Source organism: Taudactylus pleione, unplaced genomic scaffold (assembly GCF_031769625.1).
Source record: "Taudactylus pleione unplaced genomic scaffold, aTauple2 ptg000012l, whole genome shotgun sequence".
NCBI classification, from domain to species: domain Eukaryota; kingdom Metazoa; phylum Chordata; class Amphibia; order Anura; family Myobatrachidae; genus Taudactylus; species Taudactylus pleione.
The window spans coordinates 6,395,625-6,417,166 of record NW_028284415.1 but is presented as its reverse complement, the minus strand read 5'-3'; the positions used below and the strand labels follow the sequence as shown (position 1 = coordinate 6,417,166).

General features: G+C 44.0%; 1 protein-coding gene across 1 annotated transcript in view; it reads right to left on the bottom strand.

The window, feature by feature from the left end:
- LOC148542426 (ABC-type organic anion transporter ABCA8-like) overlaps nucleotides 1-21,542 on the bottom strand; it is a 246,241-nt gene that overhangs the window by 191,926 nt on the left and 32,773 nt on the right. The window contains exons 3-5 of the mRNA XM_088468583.1: nucleotides 16,184-16,373; nucleotides 6,079-6,234; nucleotides 3,271-3,368 (exon numbers count right to left, since the gene is read on the bottom strand). Of these exons, the coding sequence (XP_088324709.1) occupies nucleotides 3,271-3,368; nucleotides 6,079-6,234; nucleotides 16,184-16,373 (444 nt within the window). The remainder of the gene's footprint in view (nucleotides 1-3,270; nucleotides 3,369-6,078; nucleotides 6,235-16,183; nucleotides 16,374-21,542) is intronic.

Sequence of the window (21,542 nt, the reverse complement as noted above, 5' to 3'; positions counted from 1 at the left end):
CTACCCCTAATCCTCCCTCTAGTGCCTAACCCTCACTTCCACACCCCCACAGTCTAACTTTAACCTCCCCCTGCTGCCTAAACCTAACCGCCCACAGCCGAACTGTAACCCTGCCGCAGCCTAACCCTCATGCTGACTTTCTGACAATGTTGACATTTCCCCTGTTGACATTGTGAGAATGTTGACAAGTTGTCTGTTCACATTTAAACAATGTTGACATAACTGTCGATATTGTGGTGTCGACATTGCCATTATCGACATTTTGACTACATCCCAAGAGGGGAATGTCATGTTATGGGATTGCTTGGCTTAAAGGAAGGTTGTAATATAATCATTGCCTCTTTCAGATGTCATAGGAAAGCTCATGACTGAGAACGTTCAATATATCTACTTTTTTTAAATTAGATGGATTAGCTCTCCTGCTAAAGAGAATTCTAATATTCTAAGTGGAGTTTTCTGCAGAGGATTTTGTTTCTTATTGTGATAAAAAGGGGGGGGATTAAAAATTCTGGTCCAAATACACTCTAGTAATTACTAGAATATTGCAAATATTAAGTGTCCTCACCAGTAAACAATTGTCTCTTTGTGATCATATAGAGAATGGCAGTAAGGACCACTTTTACTAGTTCTAATATCTTACTAATTATCTAGGGTGTATTTGGACCAGCACTTTTAATCTCCATTGTTATATAATGTTTTTCAGGGGCATCGGCAAGTGCCCCACAATTTAAAAGGTCTGAGCTCACAATCCAACTGCAGTGGTGGGTACAGCACCTCTTGCTGCAGCTCAGGCTAAGCAGTATCATGCAGGAGCCTTCCTGTCCCCTCTTGCAGGTGTTAGCGGGGCTCCCGGGACAAAGCCAATCAACGCTGCAGCAGGAGCAGATGCGCCACAGCCGAGCTACAGTGAAAGATCAGCGGTCAAACTCGGATCCTTGTGCTGTACATGTTGTAAATGGAGGAGCTCCTTCAGGGATTGGCGCCCTAAGGCAGATGCCTCCATCGTCTCTGGGAGTTCTTCCCCTGAGAAGACATAGTCCCCGACAGCTAATGCCTTCTTTAGATGGCGTTAGACCATTGTAGTCTATGGGCAACATTCGCAAAATTTATCCTGAGACCTCTCCACTGCTGCCAGCTCACACATGCTCCGCTAGCCATTGGTGCATGCGCAGTAGTTCAGCAGTTGGCCGAAATAGAAAGTAAAGTGATCACGGATGCATTCTCTTTACTTCTACTGATTGCTGGGACGGGCTCCTATCAGAGCTTCTGTCCCGGCAACTTAGTAATAATACATTTAGGTGTAGAAGGATTCTTGAAAAAGTCTCTAGAATATAGAGACGAAACGCGTTGACGTCATTGCCATTGAGTTCATCCACTGCATTTTATACACCTGTTCCCCGGGAGAGACTTTCGAATCAACCGACCGTGGAGATACAGATAGCACAGACACTGGTCTCACAGAGCACTACTATTCAGCTCCCGACAGCGGTAAGATACACTCTCTCCTTTACACCTACACGGAGACAGTGAAACCATCCGTCTGCCGCTAAATCAGCATCTGTGCCGGCGGACATACTCTCCTACGGGGAGACTTCAAAACATCATTAGAAGTCTCAAACATCATTGGATTTATCAGAGTTGGTTATTGCGCTGGGATGCCAGCACGGCTCATTGCCATTCCACCTATATACAGCTATAAAAGCAACCTTTCCAGTTGTCCATTATATGGATGTCAGAATGCAGTATTTTTAAACAGCATACATACCTCTTTGCACAAGGACATATCCAGTACTATTCTATTCAAATTTGATATGACCCGATTGAAATGATTTGCCTTATTTCAACTCTTCCACATTTGCTCATTAGAGGACTCATTTTTGCTAAATTTTTTTCATTTTTTCATTCATATTCATATGCAAAGTCTTTTCATGCTTCATGTATTGTATGTACTGTTTGTATTCATTTTTATTATCATCTAGAAGTAAAATCTATTTATATTTACACAGTGTGTGTTTAATTACATGAAAGATCACTCAATTTAGTCAGCTGTGATTGCAGCGCAGTGCCTGTGTTGTTTTATATGTTGAAGGATTCTTAATTGCTGCAAATTGCGGAGTTAAGGAATCCTTATTTTCGGGGGCAGACTACATAATTTAATAAATATACTTCTTAAACCTTTAATAAACACACAATTGAATGGTGCTTTTTATAACATATAAAGTAGAACCATTAAATGAATATAAATATAATAACTTCTAATCCTCGTAGTCTGTTTCTATGATGTCAATTGAATGGTGTTTCTATAAAAGCACCAATAAATTAATATTAATAGAATAGCTTGTAATCCATTCAATAGAAATCAACCCCATATAGAACAATCCACAGCAGGTTGTCGGGGATCGACAACAGATTATGGGCCTGATTCAGAGCCGTTCGCTATTTGTGGTCGTTCGTTCAAAAACAAGGGGTGGCTATTCAAATGATCCGTTCGCAAATTGCAGTCTGTTCCCACCTCTAAGTCTGAACAAGCGAGCAAAACATACGCTCGTTTATTTGATAAAAACGCCCCCTGGCCGCACGCACCATACGTCATGTCCGCTATTTATTAGATTAATCGAGTACATCGTACAGCGTATGAACTGCTCGCTATTCTGTGGTTGGTGTTTTCAACCGCTATTTTGCGAGCAGTTCTGAGTTAAAAAAAACCAAGTGACGTGGTCAATGACGCTGCTGTATTAATTATGCACTCTCTTAAAACGCCCGTTTTGACCTTTAAGCACGCCTGCGTTCGGATCTCCACTCCCCGTTTTCAAGCACCTTCCCCTGTTACCACCCACATACGCCTCATTCTGTCACTCAAAATAGCAGGCCCTCGCTATATTGCGTACCAACGATTTTCGGCCGCACTGACTGGTTCGCGCATGCGTACTAAAAACCGTACGCATGCGCAGATGTGCGAACATCGCTCGGAACGAGCGTACTGCCGCTAGCGAGTGGCTCTGAATGAGGGCCTATGTTTAGTCATCAAAACCAACCTTTAGTAAATGCTATCAATGTGACATGAAAACCACCATCAATCCGTGGCGAGTTACGGTGGGTTCTATATAACACCAAATAAACAAATAAGCCACACTTTAGATCAAGGTATGAAATCTTGGGGAGGCAGGTAGTAATACTGGCTGCAGCCTAATAAAACTTTCCCAAAATCTTCTGATTAATGCCACAAATTCGAAGTTTGTTCTAGACAAACTAGAAATAAAATAAACTTACTTCAATCAAAGCTGAGTCAATGTTTGCTTGCAGGAAGAGGAACCCTGACCTCCAGTAAACTGTTGCAGGGCTGAAATCCAACTCATCTGGAAAATAAGCTACAGAAAGATATAACGTAGACTATTAATGATACCCTTGAAAATGCTCTGTACTTGACCTATTCATTTACTCATATCACTTTCCAAGTAACTTAAATATGTCTGAAATTTATGTAAGAAATCCACCATGTTTAATAACAATTTCTATATTTTTACCCTACTGGTAAAGGTGAGTTAGTCTAGACTACTGGGTGGGTATATTTACAAAAAATTAATTTTATATTTCATTATAAGGCATATAAGATCTAATTAAATCAAATTCGATTTTCTTCGATTGTGACTAGCGATTTCTTGTTCGGGTTTGAATGGTGAATTCTAAATCATACTTGAAATCAAACATAAAATCGAACACAAAATCGAACACAACACCCCCAAAATAATAGACATGCTGGTGATTTTAGCATGAACAGGTGCCAGTTACACAGATGCATGTACAGATCAGCAAAATCAATGCATGCTTCTGTGTGTAAAAACCTAGAAAAGAGTTAAAAAAAAAATGTCCACTAGTCAGCCCAGGCCTGGGGACTCCCCCAATAAAGGAGTTCCCCTCTTCAGTGCATTCCATGCCTGTGCAGATAACCCGGGACTATCCCCGGCACCCCTTGGCAGAGGGTGCCAGGTTGATTGTGTCAAAAATAGATAAAATAATATTGTATTTTACTGTAGAACTAGAGGTCCCAGCAAGGCTCCCCCGTATGCTGGTACTTGGAGAACCACAAGTACCAGCATGCGGGGCATTAAGGGCCTGCTGGTACCTCTAGTTCTCACCAAAAGACAATATTATTAAATCTTTTTTTTTTACATACACTTTAACACAATCAACCCGGCACCCGCCGGCCAGAGGTGCCGGGGATAGCTCCGGGCTATCAGCCCTGTCCTGGGATGCCCAGTAGAGGGGGACCCTCTTTATTGGGGGGGTCCCCACCTCCCAAAGGACCCCTGGCCTTGGCTGAATAGCGGTCAGGTGTAATGCTTTGGCCGGGGGACCTGGTGAAATGGTTTCCCTGGCTGTGGCAATACACCCCCACAAGAAAGAGTCCGGTGCTGGTTATGGAAAATACAGGGGACCCCTACTCATTTTGTCCCCAGCATTTCCACAGCATTTCCACAACCAGGACCGACTCAACAGAGCCTTATGCTGGTTCATAAAATACAGGGGAACCATACACATTTTTTCCTCTGTATTTTAACCACTTAACAGATTTTTTCTGGCAAAACAGGTCAGAAATTGCCAGGTCTGCAGGAAAGTTCAGGAATTCAAAGGAGATCCGTTCTGCACATGTGTAGAACTGATTTCTTCTTCAAAAACACAGTGTGGTCGTATCTTGTCAGCTGAAGCACAGTTGACTGCGTTTGTATCCCATATGACCACGTCAGTTAAAGTAGTTAAGAACCAGGACAGGCTCAAGAGAGCTCGGTGCTGGTTCATTAAAATGGGATGTAGTTAAGAGACCGATGGCCTCGCAGCCGCCTGTCTCAATGACGACGCTGGAATCCCTACAAGGGAGTTAAGATAGGCTTTGAAATACCAACGCCTATCTTAATTCCGACGTTGGAATACAGAAGGACGCCAGCCCAAAAGAAGGTTTTGGTAGGGGAGATTAGGGTTAGGCACCCCTAGGGGGGAGGGTTAGGGTCAGGCACCATGGGGGGGTTTAAGGTTAGGCACTAAGGGGGAGGGTTAGGGTGCGGGGTGGGGAGGGTTAGGGTTAGGTTGCAAGAAGGGAGGGCTAGGTGGAGAAGGGGTCAGTATTCTAGCAGGAGGCATCACGACAACCCAACGCACTTTTTCCCCTGTATTTTAAGAACCAGGAAAGGCTCATCAGAGTCCGGGGCTGGTTCTGCGTGTGCATTTTATTTTTTTTTACTGTTTATTTTCTCACTGATCTGTTAAGGCTTCTGTATAACTCGGACCTTTTAATGCTAGCATTAAAAGGTCCGAGTTTACATAGGGGAAAACTCACCCGGAATTGCATAATGTAATAGCCTCGAACTCACAAGTTAGCAGGCTATTACATTTGGTGAGTTGTGAGACTAACTCGGACCTTTAAATGTGCGAGAAGGTCTGAGTTTGTGTCACACAAAAATCTCGCCCTGGGAGTTTGATCAGGATAGATACTGATATTTATGGGCCTGATTCACTATGGATCGCAACTGCGATTACGCACGCAGTTCAACTGCGATAATATGCTAATCCACTGCTAATACATTGTGATCGCTATGCCCTCGCAGCATAACATAAGGACTCCCACCTTACTTATCACACATCCGTCATGTTTAGCAGGACTGCAAAACCATTGGTACAATAGAGTACCATCTCAGTCTCATGCACACTTGCACGCTATCAGGCCTCGGGCTACATAGAGCATTGCAGAGGATAATTAATGCATGCCCTTGAAACACCGTTAAAATGCACTGGCATGCCTGCGTTCGCCGCCCACCCCCGTTATCACCCATGCCGGGTGTCGGGATTTCGTCGTGGGGCTAATGATAGGTGATTTTGATGCCTATTTTTTGTTCCATGTCGGGCTTTTCATGTCGGGATTTCCTGACTACATCCTGTGAAAACAGCACCTCTACAATATACACACATTGAAATAACATAGTACATTTATATTATATACATATGCTACTCTCCCTTCAACCTGACATTTACCCCATCTTCATACTGAATACTAAATGAGGGTTACATATATGGTCTATACAGTACCATGGCTGACAAGGTAGTCATTTGGAGTGGCTACTCTAGTGAAGTGGTATCGGATGTGATACTTGAAACGATCGTCAAATACCACGGCGGCCGATGTCTGATTTTCCACATCTCTCAGTAACTCATCTTTATGCTGGTATTCTTGAATCATTATTCCTGCAAGTAAAAAAAGTACTTTAATGCACTCTCTTATTTAGGGGTGTATTTACTAAGCAGTGTTAGGAGACAGAGTGAAAAGTGATAAGGTGCCAGCCAATCAGCTCCTAACTGTTATCTCACAGGCTGTGTTTGAAAAATGACAGTTGGGAGCTGATTGGCTGGCACCTTATCACTTTTCACTCTGTCTCCTAACACTGCTTAGTAAATAGACCCCATACTCTCTTAGCCAGACATAAGGCCCTAAAGCTTTCACTGGCAAAAATGCTTTTCCAGGGACAGGTAGAGTAACTAGGGTCTTTGGAGCTCAGGGCAAGATGAAAAACGTGACCCCCAAACTGTTTGTGCGTGCCGAATGCTTGGCCAGAGGACAGAGCCAAGACAAGGTAAATATTACCTACCCTCCAAGATGACCCATTCCATCAGGTACAAAATACTCTCTGCTCCTGGACATCGCTCTTTATTTATGATTGCAGTCACCTGTGTTGAACTAGGTAATTGATGAGACAGGTGTTTCAACACAGGTGGCTGCAATCATAAATTTTGTGGGAAGTCCAGGAGCAGAGCATTTTTTACCTGGTGGAACGGGTCATGTTGGAGGGACTGATATTACAGCAGAAAAATAGCATAACTAACCTTTCAACATAACTTCCATAGAATAGCATAGAGTAAAAAATAAATGTTCTCCCATTCAGGTATTGCAAGCTGCAATTCTTTGCCAGGTATGCATACTGATAACTGATTTCAAACAGCAGGTGGCACTTACAGTATATAAAACTGCTTTACGCATATACGTGCCTTCAAAATGTCAGCCTTGGTGTGCTCCATAGAGCTTGATGTAATCTGTATTTACATCTGTACATACGGTATGTGAACTACAATGTAAAAAAAATAAAAAATAAAACCTAGTAACATAGCCACCTTCACACATCGTAACCACACTTGATTGTAGACAGCCTGGGTGATTTACACTATTACCAGGAGACTAAGGGGCCTATTCATCATAACTAAACTTTCTCTGGAGGTAATTAGGTTTAGAACTCGCATGGAATTCTACCTAATTACCGGAGGAATTCATCATTCCTCCTCTCCATAACTATCTATTCCTAAAAGCTGTCATTTTTGTGATGACAGCTTTTCAGGAAATAGATAGTTATCACTCTCTATACTAACTTATCGCAGCTGGAAGCAGTGCTGCGCATGCACTGTTACATCTGTAAAACCAGCGCATGCACAGCACTGCCTACAGATGCGGTAAGTTTGTGTCCCCCCCTCCGCTTACCTCCCCCTCCCCCCCCGCACACTACCCCTCCCGCCCACCTCCCCCGTGTCCAGCACTTACCTGCCCGCGCAGCAGCCTCTGGCTCTGTCTGCTATGCTGTCATGTGATCTCCCAACAGCAAACAGTACTTTTTTTTCTAAACTTTATTGTGTTCTGCTGGGAGAACACATGACAGCATAGCAGACGGCAGGGCCGTAGCTAGGGTAATGCGGCCGGTGCCATCACACAGGGCAACACAGGTCAGGGGGCGCTGTTTGGGCCTGTCAAATTTCTGTTTATTATCATTCTTGCTTGTAGCTTCCTCTTATTTTATCCCCAGCATCTCCTGGCCTCTCCTATCTCTTCCCTGGCCCTTCCCCATGAAGCCATGGTCCTTTTTTGGGTGCATTATGTCCCTTTGAAAAATGAGGGGGGCGCCAATGCTCTTTCTGGCACAGGGCACCAAAAAGTCCAGTTACGGCTCTGGCAAACGAGGCCAGAGGAGAGACCAGAGCGCCGGAGGGAGATGCCGGGGGACCTGCCCATGCTGACACAGCTAAGTGTTACCTGCTATTCGCCACCTCACAGTGGCGAATAGGAACTGCATCTAATTCCAAAAATACATAATTTTCGGAATTTGATGAATACCATAATTTCCATATCCCCATACTAATGTATGGGGAGTGTGGAAATTAACGCAGGGGGACTTAGCAAGGAGATATCAGTGATATCTCCTGTGTTAAGTCTCTTCATGAATACTAAAATAACGTTATTTAAGGAAAATGTCCTTAAAAACTTTATTTTAGTGTTGATGAATAGGCCCCCAAAGCTGGCCACACATCTAAAGATTATCTGTCCAACCAGCGAACTAGTTGATTGGTTGGAAGGAAAATATGGTAATGTATGAAAGCAAATGACAATTAGAAATTTGTTCCCATATGCCGGAAAATAGACAAAAACTATTGTTTGAACAAATTGTTTAGATCAAACATTTAACAAACTTGTCTGAACGACCATTTTCATCTGTTTTCTGGTATTTAGGAGCAAATTGCTGATCATCATTTACTCCCATACGCAGGGCAGGCACTACCACTAGGCAAACTTAGGCAGCTGCCTAAGAGCGCCGGTCCTGCAGGGCGGTAGTGTGGACCACATATAAGCAGGAGCACCGAGAGGGGGGGGAGCGGGTACAGATTACCCGGGCACGGGCTTCCTGAGGGGCCTGGCAGGGGCCCGGGTCCAGCGCCGCCCCCCCTCCTCCCTCGCAGCCACAGCAGCCTCCTATGCCTGTGGGGGGGAGTGATCACCTTGATCGCGCCCCCCTGGCTTTGAGCTGGGCTGAGGGGGCTCAGAGCAGCCCCCCTCCGCAGCGCTCGCTGCAAAACTTTTTTGGGGGAAGGGGGCGTGGCCATGGCTCCTGCGATTAGGCCACGCCCCCTGTTACCAAGGCCTGCCGCTGCTCTTGGCGGGCCTGCACATAAGTGCAGTCCGCACTACACTATTAGTATAACAAACACACAGCCACCGGCAGCTGTGTGTTTGTTTAGCAGCCAATGAGAGACAGACTCTCATCGGCTGCTGCGCCCACTGCCAGAGCCGGGCTGGAGCTCACTCATGAGCTCCATCTTCCGGCTTGAGCAGTGGGTGATGGGAGAGACATCATGACGTCTCTCCCATCATGTAGAGCGGGTCAGCCCGGGAGGACGCCGGATGGAGGAGCAGATGCTGGAGCGTGGACTAAGGTAAGTGGAGTATTTTTTTTCTTTGTGTGTGTGTGTGGGGGGGGGGACTACTGGCTGGGGGGGATGGACTACTACTACTAAGGGCACTGCTGGGGGGGACTACTACTACTAAGGGCACCGCTTGGGTGGGGACCGCTACTACTAAGGGCACTGCTGGGGGGGGGACTACTACTAAGGGCACTGCTGGGGGGGACTACTACTAAGGGCACTGCTGGGGGTACTACTGGCGACACTGCTGGTGGGACCACTACTGGGGGACACTGCATTGTGGGGGATTACTACTAGGGGCACTGATGGGGGTACTACTAGGGGTACTGCTGGGGCTACTACTAGGGGCACTGCACACTGGTGGGATCACTACTGGGGGACACTGCATAGGGTGGATTACTACTAGGGGTACTGTTGGGGGGGACTGCTACTGGGGGCACTGCTGGGGGGACTACTACTGGGGGTATTACTGCTGGGGGCACTGCTGAGGGGGCTACTACTAGGGGCACTGCTGGGGGGACTGCTACTGGGGGCAATGCTGGGGGGACTACTACTACTGGGGGCACTGCACTGGTGGGACCACTACTGGGGGCACTGCATAGGGAGGAACTATTGCCAGGAATACTGCTGGGGAGGACTACTACTAGAGGCACTGCTGGGGCAGGGCTGCTACTGGGGGGATTACTAATGGGGGCATTGCTGGTGGGGAGACTACTACTAGGAGCACTGCACCGGGGGGACCATTACTGGGGGCACTGCAAATGTAGGGTTACTACTGGGGGTACTATATAAGGGGCACTGTTTAGATGGTGGACTACTGGGGGCACTGCATAGGGGGGCCACTACTGGGGGCACTGTATAAGGGGCACTACTGAGGGCACTATATAAGGGGTACTATATTGGGGGCACTGCATGGGGGGACCACTACTGGGGGCACTGCATAGGGGGGACCACTACTGCCGGCGCTACTGGGGGCACTGTATAAGGGTTTGTGTAGCTATCGAGGGTGGGGGAGGTGTAAGGCTGAAGAAATGCCTAGGGTGCCAAGAAACCTTGCACCGGCTCTGCCCATAAATTACCAGATTTTCATTCCAACCAATCAATTAGTTGGCTGTGGCCAGCTTAATGTGTGGAGTATAGTCATAACTGGCCACAGCCTGGTCAGCATGTATCTTCCAGGAGAAGGTGCTTGCAGAAAAATATAATTTTTGTGCTTACAATAAACCCTTTTCTCTACAAGAAACAGCAAAAAGTATTCCTCCATCACCCAGAATGAAATCAGCAATACGATTTGAAAAACTACATTGTGGTAGATAATTCAGAGATCTCAGTTGCATAATAAACCCTTTTCTCGTAGTCCATTTAGGGACACTGGAATAAGGCTAACAGAGGTGGTACGAGCTTGGGCTGAATTCCAAACTCCAGTGCAGGCAGAGTAGAGGCAGGAGGACTATAAAATAACAGTTCTCAACAAGAATTATATGTCCAACAACAACAGCACCTGATTGAAAAGGGAACAAGTCCAGTGTCCCCCATTGGACAAGAGGAAAGGATTGAGTATTTAAATCCTTTTTTCTCATACATTCATTGGGGGAGACTTGACCACTAGGAACATATGGGACTTTTCCTTAAGGGTGGGAGCGCACTGAAATAGCAGACTGCATATTTTTGGTCCAAATAAAAGTATCCTTGGAACTATTAAACATTGAGTTTTGTAAACTTTGCATAGATGACCAGTCAATAGCCCTGCACAGTTATTCCACAGCGACTCCAGTGCGCTTCACTGGCACTCAACAACCTGGTAGTATGGACAGTCACAATGTGGCACCCCCAGAGAAACTGCTTAGCCTGACAGTCCTTTCTTGTGCACAGTGAGTGTGCTGGGGACTTACTCTAGGACCCAGGAGCAGCCAACTGTGAGCAGCTGCAGCACTGCTGAGCCCAGGATGGAAAGTGAACTAGAGAAGTCAGAGCAGAAGCAGCCATGTGGAGCGTTACCAGGAAGGTTGCTGCTATTTCCTATGTGGCTAAAGGACCTCTGTGACGTATCCACCACGTGACCGCTGCAGGAGGCTGGACCGCTCCTGCATTACCATCCACTAGGGCATAGAGGGGGAATAAATATTTGTGGTGAGTGCAGCGAGCCACCTTGCCCGAAGCGTGGCGAGCGCAGCGAGCCCGCGAGGGGACACTTTTGGTCCCCCATTAGCATCCCCGCCCCTTCCCCTTTCAGGCCGGGTCACGTGGGTGTGACATCACAGGTCCATCAGCGCTGTATAGTCTAGACCTAACCGTGACAGGAGCCGTATAGTGTGAGCTGTTGGAGAGAAGCAACTGCCAGGAGTGTGTGTGCTGCACTGAGCCTTGACTGAGGGCACAGACAGTGGGGATCAGCAGCTGATTGGGGTAACAGTGACTGTGAGGAGGAGACTCCCCCCTTTATGTCAAGACAAGAGAGCTTGAAAGTGCTCAGTTTTACTGATCTTACTACAGCACCAAAGAGAGGAGGGGCTGTACAGGTCACGTGCTACATGCTGAAAGTCAAGTGCTGGATCTGGATAGGTATTTGCATTTTAATACATGTCAGGTGAAGGACTGCACAAGTATAGAGACTGATATAGGAAGTGGATTTTCTGCAAAGACTGTAACCATTTCAAGTACAATTTAATACCCGGGTACTCTTATAATGAGCTCCAAGGTGCTGATCAGTGAAGATTAGGGACACTTACCTGCGTGCACTAATGAGAAACACTGTAGTTTATTGCCAATCTTTTGAGATCGTTGTGTTTATAGTGAAACGTTATTTTGCACTTGAAACTGTGAAGTAATGTTCATGATCGTAACTGTTTTGTATAGAGTATGCAAAGTAATTAATTATTGAATGTTTAAAGTATTGACAGATAAGTGAATACATATCTGAAGTTAATTGCCCTACTGTATTTGAATTTAATGTATTACTGTATTTGCATATTATATTGCTGAGTGTTGTGATATGAACCAGATTATTGTTAACCGAATATATTGGTAAGCAGCTTGGGTTGGAAGCCACTTCTCACATTCACAAACTGCAGTTATCTCTAATAAATCGGCTCTCTGCAGAGCAGACTGTTTGAATGACCCTTTGGACCTGATTCAGACCCGCTCACTAGATGCGATCGCTCACATCCAGCGCATGCAAATTTGACAAAGTGACGGCATGGGAAGCGATCGCTCGCCAAGGCATAAGCACAACCACTATGTCTTGGCGAGCGATCACTTTGTGCATGCAGACGCCCATTAGAGTATTGTGAGCCACCCAGTAGCCACGTCATCTCCAGGAAGTGTTTAAATACATTGGTACAGCGAGGACTATCGGAAGCGATCGCAGCGCTTATGAGTCATGCGTTCTCATCAGAGCTTTCGTTCCCGCTAGGCTGTTTTAGCGGGGTGCAGCGCCCTGCCCTCCTTCTGGAGGGCAAAAAGCACCCTGCCCTCCAGAAGGCGTGAAAAAGCGCCCTGCCCTCACAGCCTGCGGGTGCCGTCTTCACCAGCGGGTCGCAGTGTCCCGCGGGTGCAGAAATGTGCGGTGACTCGGTCACCGCCAGAGAGTAGATGCCGGGCGCATGTGCCCGGCATCTATTCTCCCTGTCTGCAGCGCTTGGGGGCTGCCCGGCGTGTCCGTAAGTGCCGGGCACGCCCCCAAGAGTGACTTCTTATAGACATGCCCCCTTCTTATAGACATGCCCCCTTTTTCAATGGCCACGCCACTACTTATGTATGTCCAAATATGTAATCTGGTTAGTGCCCCTGGAAGGCCCACAAGGAATATCTTGATATTGTATCGTTCCATGTGATGGGCCTGCCACATTTTGAGGTGATGTGTTTGCAGGAGGTGGAGGAGGCACATCTAATGGCGGCACAGGCACACTTTCCTCACCCACATCTGCAAGTGTGTCCACATCTTCATTTTCTGATGGTAGCCCTAAACCAAATTCGTCCAGAAAATCATTTATTTTTAATTAATTTAATTGTTTGAATTTTATTTAAAAAAAATTAATAATTTCAATGATGAATTTATCAATAAATGTTAATTCTTACTATTATGGATTTTGAATTCCAAAAAATCCTTAAAAAAAAATAAAAATGTAATTTACAATGAAAGAATGTTTTTTGTACCTGCTTCCAACAAAAATAGTTTGCACGCCGAGTGGACAAAAGTCAGGAATGATGATGTTTGTCCATGCAAGATGAAGTTTTGCCTCTTTCTGAGTCCCGTTTTTTGGAGGGAAAAATCCGAACTCGGCGTGCAAACTCGAACCTATCCGAGCCTGCACATCCCTAGTTTAAATATACATCAAACTATTGGGGCAATACATTGTTTAAGTAACATTTTGAGCTAAATGTAATAGGGTGTGAGTTGTTTTACAAGATCAAACTGGCACCTAGTTCGAGTTTGACTGGCATGCGAGTTCATGAGAGTTAAACTGCAGGTAAAGTGAGTTTCATTACAAGGTGTGAGTTTGACAGAGATCAGTGAGAACCGTGCATGGTTCTGTGTAAAAGTAAAAAAAAAAAAAATCTGAAAAAAATTGGTGTGGTGCCCCTCCCCAAAGGGCATAACAAGCCCCGGGGTCTTTGAGCTGACCCTGGTTAAAAAAATACAGGAGAAAAAATGTGTAGGGTCCCCCTGTATTTAATGAGCCAGCAATGGGCTCTTGAACTAGTCCTGTTTCTAAAAATATGGGGAACAAAATGAGTAGGGGTCGTCTGTATTTTTAGAACCAGCACTGGGCTCCACTAGCAGGAGGTAATGCTACTGCCAGGGGACACACTTGACGGGGTAACATTCATCCCCTCTAACTAGTTAGCACAGGATGAGGATTCCGGGGGAAGTGGGCACCCCCCAATAAAGGGGTCCCTCCTCTCCAGGGCACCCAAGGGCTGGTCTGAAGTCTTGGGCTATCCCCAGCAAACCTGGGCTGTGGGTGCTGAGTTAACAACAATCAGTGTAAAAGTTAGAATAATATTGTCTTTTACAGGAAGCCTACCCCGCCTGCTGGTACATGAAAAACCAAAAGTACCACCATATGGGGCATTAAGGGCCCACTGCTACCTATAGCCCCCCTGTGAAAGAAATATTAAAATAAACACAGGACGGACACACCGTGACAGTAAAACTTTAATACACACACTCATCTTGTCCCTGGTGTAGATCGTGTCCTTTTGTCCAATAGGCTTCCAAGGGATTAAAAAAAAAAAATTAATAACCCTTTCCATACCGGGCCTGTGCAGCTATATGTATATACACATATAGCTGCATTCCGTGAATGTCAGGAACCACGTTATTCCCGTCTTTTTCCGAGCCGCCAGCCAATCGGCTGCCATTTCTGTAGGGGCAGCCCGCTGATGGGCTGTGTGTGGCCACACTGTCAATCAACAGCTACTGTAAGTTGTTATTATTGGACATGACCGGTTCCCACCACTACTTTAGCGCCCATACTGTGATGGAGATTGTGCATCTAGCATGGGGTTGATGCAAGTGTCCATGGTGCGACCAATGGTTGTCTAAAGATATGTCCTTGCACATTCAGATGCACAGTTGTAAACCAGGTGGGGGCTTTTACTAGCATTAGCATAAAGTTGCAGAAGTGACTATGGGCCTGATTCAGGGATGTACGCAATACCAATATTTACTTATGTGAGAAATTATCAGTAAACTGCGCATGTGTCTATGTCACACTGCATGCATCAAGGTACATTACCGTTGTCGTACGCAGTGACTTTGTGTGTGATTGACAGTCAGGGAGTATTCGGGTGAGGTAACGGGAGTGGCGCCAAATAAGTCAGGCATGTTGCGATTGTTTCAAGCAGAGAAGCATCATCAATCAGCTCCTCAGTTACACACAGGAAATAAGGTTTGGCTTTTCACCAAATTTCTCAGTCTAAAACGTTCTTCTCCAAAGTTAGCAGAATGCTATATTGGGCTTTTCCCAGTCACAGCCATTTCAGCACCTTCTATTGTTACTGTTACCTCCACAAATGCAACATATTCATCCTGTTTTCCATGTCTTACCAGCCACTAGTAATTAGACTGTTTTTTCACTGTTGGTGATTGATGGTGGGGGAGAATGCATTGTGAAAATGATCCTGGAATCTAATATAGTTTTTGGTCAAATGGAAGGGCTTCAGTCTTGAAGAATGTTTGCGGGAACCTGTTGAAAATTTTCATGCTCCTAGATTGATCAGAAAGTTTTTCTGCATTTTCCAGACAAACCCGGTGCATCTAGAAGTCATCCTCAAAGATGGGGCATGCTGTTGCAAGTGTTAACAGTACTCACCACAACGGGCAAGCAATCTCTGGGCACAGGTAGGATTCCTGGTGTTCTCATGTGCTGTTCAGTTTCAGTAGCTCGCCTATGCTCGCCAGTATCCTTTGTCTGATTGTCTGATGCTATTGCATTGTCCAGATGCCATGGTGGCTCCACACTTCTGTGAGGTCAGATGAGCTCCAGGCACAATTGAGATCTCCACTTGGCTATATCACCTCTGTGTACTGATGTAACAGGTCTGCTCCCTATTTAAGGGAGAACCGTCCAGCAATCTGGACATGATTATTACAAATCTACCTTGCCTTGGTGTCTGCATCTGAAGTGTTGCAGTTCTATTTGTTATCCTTGTGTGTAACTCTTCTGCCCTCCTCACTGATGAAACGGGCTGTTTTGTAATTGAGCAAAAACATTTGCCTGTCTATATAACACGTGGGCTGCTATAAAATCAATTTAGAAATTATTTTCTGCTTTGCTATGAAATCAATTAAGAAATGATTTGTTGCTTTACAAATAAGATTGGAACCTCTAGCCCATTATCTGTTAACCTCTTTGAATATTTGCAATGTTCAAAATTTTTGCTTATATTTGGTACATTATTTCATCATAGCAAAGATACACAAATGTAATCACCTAATTTTCATCTAATTTACCTTTTAGTCTTTGCATGATGTCCTTGGTAGTGGATGTACTGGGAGTGTATCCAACTGTAATGTTTGTGTAGTTGAATGTATCCAATCGTCCATGGTACTTTGCAGGCATGATTTTATTTTCATATGGAATTTCTCCCATCACGACAATGATAAATATCAGGAACACAAACGCCAAATTTTGCAGCCATTCCTGAGCAGAGAAACACAGACGCCAACATTTCTCAACATGTATGATAGAAATTTTCTTTTAACATCTTTGATGGAATAACTGCTGTATACAATTTTACACCTTATTCTAGTAAAAATTATATAGCAATATATATATATATATAGAGAGAGAGAGAGAGTTGTGCGCAGACTCCCATGTTTTGGTTCTAAATCATCATTATGTTTAGGCAAAACCACCCTCAAGTGTTTTGGTTAGGGTTTGGATTTATTTAAAAATTGATAAAAACAGCTAAGATCATGTACCTTGGACCTGTTTCTGTTTCTATAGATATTATTAATATCAATAAAATTAATTTCCAGTAATTTTCATTCAATTTTGACCACTTTAGAGCACCTGAAATAACAAGGGAGGGGCTTAAATGCAATCCAAAAGTCACAAGATCCGTTTTTTAGTTCAGCGTTACGAACTTGCTGGAAGATTCGGGACTCGGTTCTTCTCAGAAATGCAAAGTGATCTGAGGTGGGACACAGATTAACCAAGAACCCCAAAGTTTGGGTGTACACTGCTCACTCTAATAAATATATACTGTATATCCGATACTTTACACTCTACCAAAGTCACTTGAAAATCCAACAGGTCACCCAATTGTGTCAGTTAGCGGGTTCAACCCCTAGCACTGTTTGTTGACCACCTTTTACAGCATTTAGTGTGCCAAGTGGGCAGCTGTATTAAACACACATTTGATTTTCTTGAGAGGATTACATATATCGAGTGCCCAGTTTGTAACTATGGATGTCTCATCCCTGTACACTGTTATTCCCCACATTAGTAGCATTGACGCTGTTAGAAAACATCTAGTACAGGGCCCATACATTGGACCACTAATTTACTTTGTCTTTGAACTTATCAAAACATTCTGGTCAATAACTATTTTCAATATGCTAATAAATTTATGTTAAGTTATAAAGAGAAGTTAATTCTCCCAAGATTAGATTTAGTAGCAATAACTAAAGTAACAGAATTTACTTTTTGGATGTCACTGTGTACCGAGACAGCAGCACACTCATCTACTTTTTCAGAAGTCCACCAACAGGATACAACCTTATATTGCCCATTTTTCAATTCCTAAGGGTATTACATAACAATACGGATACATTGACAGCAGACTGAAAGATCCAAGATACAGTATGTCAGCACATTTTATTAACAGACAAAAGAGAAAGCACCACTATCCAGATAGGACCAGTGGCAACAAAAAGGTTGGCGATGGAATGGTGATAACCATACATTATGACACAGGGGCTTCAAGCTTTAGAAGAATCATTAAGCAACATTGGCCCATTATCCAATTGTATCCAGGACTGAGGTCTGCCAGGCGCCAACTCCTTTTATTGTTTTGGAGAGGTCCTCTTGATGAGACTTACATTGAACTTTAGAGTTGAACAACCACACATGTGGCTGAGGAATGTGGCTGTGGCTGAGGAACATAAACAAGGATTGCCACAGATATCTTGGACATGTACAAGCAAGTTACAGTAGCTGGCAAGGAATTTAGCCATCTACATATGGGGAAGATAATTAATATTTCACAAAGACTTTCTTGTACTTCTGATAATGTAGTATACTTTCTAGCATGCCCTTGTGGTCTACTCTATATCAAGAAGCTTTCAAGGACAAATGGGCAATCATGAGTTGTCAATTAGGCAAGCCCTGATGTCAGGTCAGACCAATGTGTGGCGAGATATGTCCTGCAGGAACAATGCATGGTCATTGACCACGTCCCACAACCAACCCAGGGTGGGGACCATGAGAGATTCCTACTTCAATGAGAGGCACACTGGATCACAGAGTTGGACACTATTACCCGAGGGGTTTGAATGAAGGTAACAGCCTGAAATGCTTTAAGTATGATATTAGATAGCAATAGTTCAATACAGGTCTCGAGAACACCATAGAGTGAACTACTTTGCTGGAAAAGATAGAGATCTGATCACCCCTCCTGCTGGCTGGAAAAGTCCCAGTACTTATTGTGACTTTCAACTCCAATTGAGATGCCACACCTTCATAAAGACTCAAGTAGCAACATTAAGAATAGAATAAAGTGGGGAGAGAGGGAGGCCTGAGAGTAGGATGTTGCAGCAGTAGAGAGAGACATTAAACATTAGTTAATGAGAGAGTCGAGGGTCATATGAGGATTTCGTAAGGATGGCATGTTTGAAAGAAGAGGGGGCATAGTCAGAAGAAATGAGGTAAAGAGAGCAAGCATCAGGAGAGAAAACAAAGGAGGCGAGAGAGTTAAGGTTGCAGCCTACATACTCTGTGGTGGTCAGGGCCGTAGCTAGGGCAGTGCGGCCGGTGCCATTGCACAGGGCACCACAGGTCAGGGGGTGCTGTTTGGGCCTGTAAAATATCTGTTTATTATCATTCTTGCTTGTAGCTTCCCCTTATTTCATCCCCAGCATCTCCTGGCCTCTCCTATCTCTTCCCTGGCCCTTCCCCATGAAGCCATGGCCCTTTTTGGGTGCATTATGTCCCTTTGAAAAATGAGGGGGCGCCAATGCTCATTCTGGCACAGGGCACCAAAAAGTCTAGTTACGGCTCTGGTGATGGGGAGAAGACAGAAAACGTAGCAAGGTAAGTGAAGAAGAGTAGTGGTATGAAGGAATAAGCTGGAGAACATAGTATTGCAGATGGCATTGATTTTGGTAGTGAAATGGGTGATGAAGTCTAGAGTAGATAGGGAGGAGAGTAACAGAGAAGTATGGGGACAGAGGAGGGAGTTGAAGATAGTAGGGGGTATGGGTTGGAGGAGTTGGAGAAGACAAGAGATTTAAAGTGAGATTGTTGAATGTGAGACAGAGCAGATCTATAAGAAGCAAGTACCAATTTAAAGTGGCGGTAGTTGCCTGATCTCGCTTTTTTTTTTTAATATTAGATTTTTATTGTCTTTATAAAACAAAAGGTGAGGATTGGGGTACAGAAATAAAAATGGGATGGGGAGTAAGAAAGGTACACAAATTATGGTATACAAATTTTCAAAAAATCAACAATAGAAGAGCAACAACGCTCCACTACAACAATTAAAATATAAGATAAACTTAAAACAGATAACTTAGATAATGCTAAATTATAAGAAAAAACATTATTGTAATACAATATGATGTAAAATATAAAAATCTCTACAAGAGCAATAAGACTCATATGAATAGTAGGTGAAATGGGAAAGTTTAAATTTGAGGTCTTTCCTCCAAATACTCAGACCAACCAAACCACTGTATTAGAGAATTAGAGGCCGAAGAGGAATACAAAACTCCCACCATTTCGAATTCACAATGAGGGGTAAATTTACTAAGATGGGAGTTCTATTTAAGAAGTGATGTTGCCCATAGCAACCAATCAGATTCTACTTCTCATTTATCTAGCACCTTCTAGAAGATAATACCTGGAATCTGATTGGTTACAATGTGCAACATCACTTCTTAAATAGAACTCCCATCTTAGTAAATTTACCCCTGAGAATGTACATTTTTTTCAATAGTTTCCAAACTTGGGATATATGAAGAAGGCCAGTGTTGAGCAATCAAAACTTTGGTTGCTGTAACTATAAGGATATGGCCCATTATATAACGATCATTATTGGATAAATCTCTGTGGAACACATGAAATAGGGTCAATAAAGGGTGGGGGTAGTAGGAGTAGACCAGAGATTCAATATTGCTGGACAAAACCAGATTATATGCAGAAGGGTGCCAACATTACCACAGTTACGCCAGCATAAGTTACATTGAGATGGCCATATGGTATGCATTAACACTTGTGTTAAATAAAACGGTATGTAGTAGATAATTGGAAGAATGTCTGAAAGACCATGCGCCAATCCTCCTCGGAAATAGAATAAGATAAAACTGACTCCCATGTTAGTATAGAGGATGATTTTTAAAAATCTGGAGGGTTAATCATGAGAGAATACCACCATGTAATACCCCCTTTGCTATCTACTTTACTTAATGTGTTGTAGAGACATTTAGGGAAATTCGATATTGTATGTGGGGCCTGTTATACACTAAATAACCAGAGTCTAGGTTGTAGATATTTATAAAACTCCCTAGCTGAGAGGGAACTGCGTTTGAATTTGGGATTAAAGTAGCAATTTACCCATGGTTGTGACTTCAGCTAACAAAAGCACTCCCATAGCAGACCAAGAAGAAAATGACAAGTTTGGAAGCGAAAGGGCCAAGCCCTCGAGGGAGAGGTGAATGGAAGGGAGAAAAATATATATAGATCTAGAGGACAACTCCAGCAAATGCTTTACAGGAGGCTAGAAAAGGAGCCAACCGTGCAAATAAATGTAATTTAACGGATGGGGTAGCCAAAGGCAGTCAATTAATGGGAATGGGGAGACCATACCACGTTCCAATAGAACCCACGTCTTAGGGCTCTCTTTTACAAACCAAAACCCAATTTGAGAGAGTATGCTTGCAATTTGGTAGCAATGTAAATCCGGATATATAAATGAGGTAGAGATTGTCTCCTGGTCAGTAAGCGTTAAAAGGACGTAGTCTGCAAACAAACAAATTTTGTCTGTGCAAAACAGAGCCTTGATCTAATGGTCTCGGCCAAGGGCTCAATAGCTAATGTGAAAACCAGTTGGGATAAGGGACAGCCTTGGCATGTACCACTGGTCATATGGTATAGGGGACAACATACCATTAACAAACACTCTGACCAATGGGTTAGAGTATAGAGAAAATATTGAGGTTAGAGCTCTACCATTAAAACAAAACTTACGCAAAACTGCATGAAGATATCCCCAGTGGAGTCTATCAAATGCCTTCTCCGCATCCGGCAACAACAAAAAAGGGGCTCATCGGATGCGGAGAGGGCATCCATAATATCAATAACCCTCCTCATGTTGTCCAGAGACTGTCTCCCTGGACAAATCCCACTTGATCTTAATGGATAAGAAGGGGGAGTATATGATTTGCTATAAGTTTTACATAAATTTTGACATCTGTGTTGAGAAGGGCAATCAGGTGATAATTGGGAAGCAAAGTGGGGGTTTTTACCTGGTTTAGGGAAAGCAACTATTCTCGATTCGAACATTTCTGTAGGGAAGGAGCCACATGTTGAAGCTTCATCAAAAATCTGAGCTAGGATCAGAGTCCTTGAAACATTTTGCAAACTTTATTA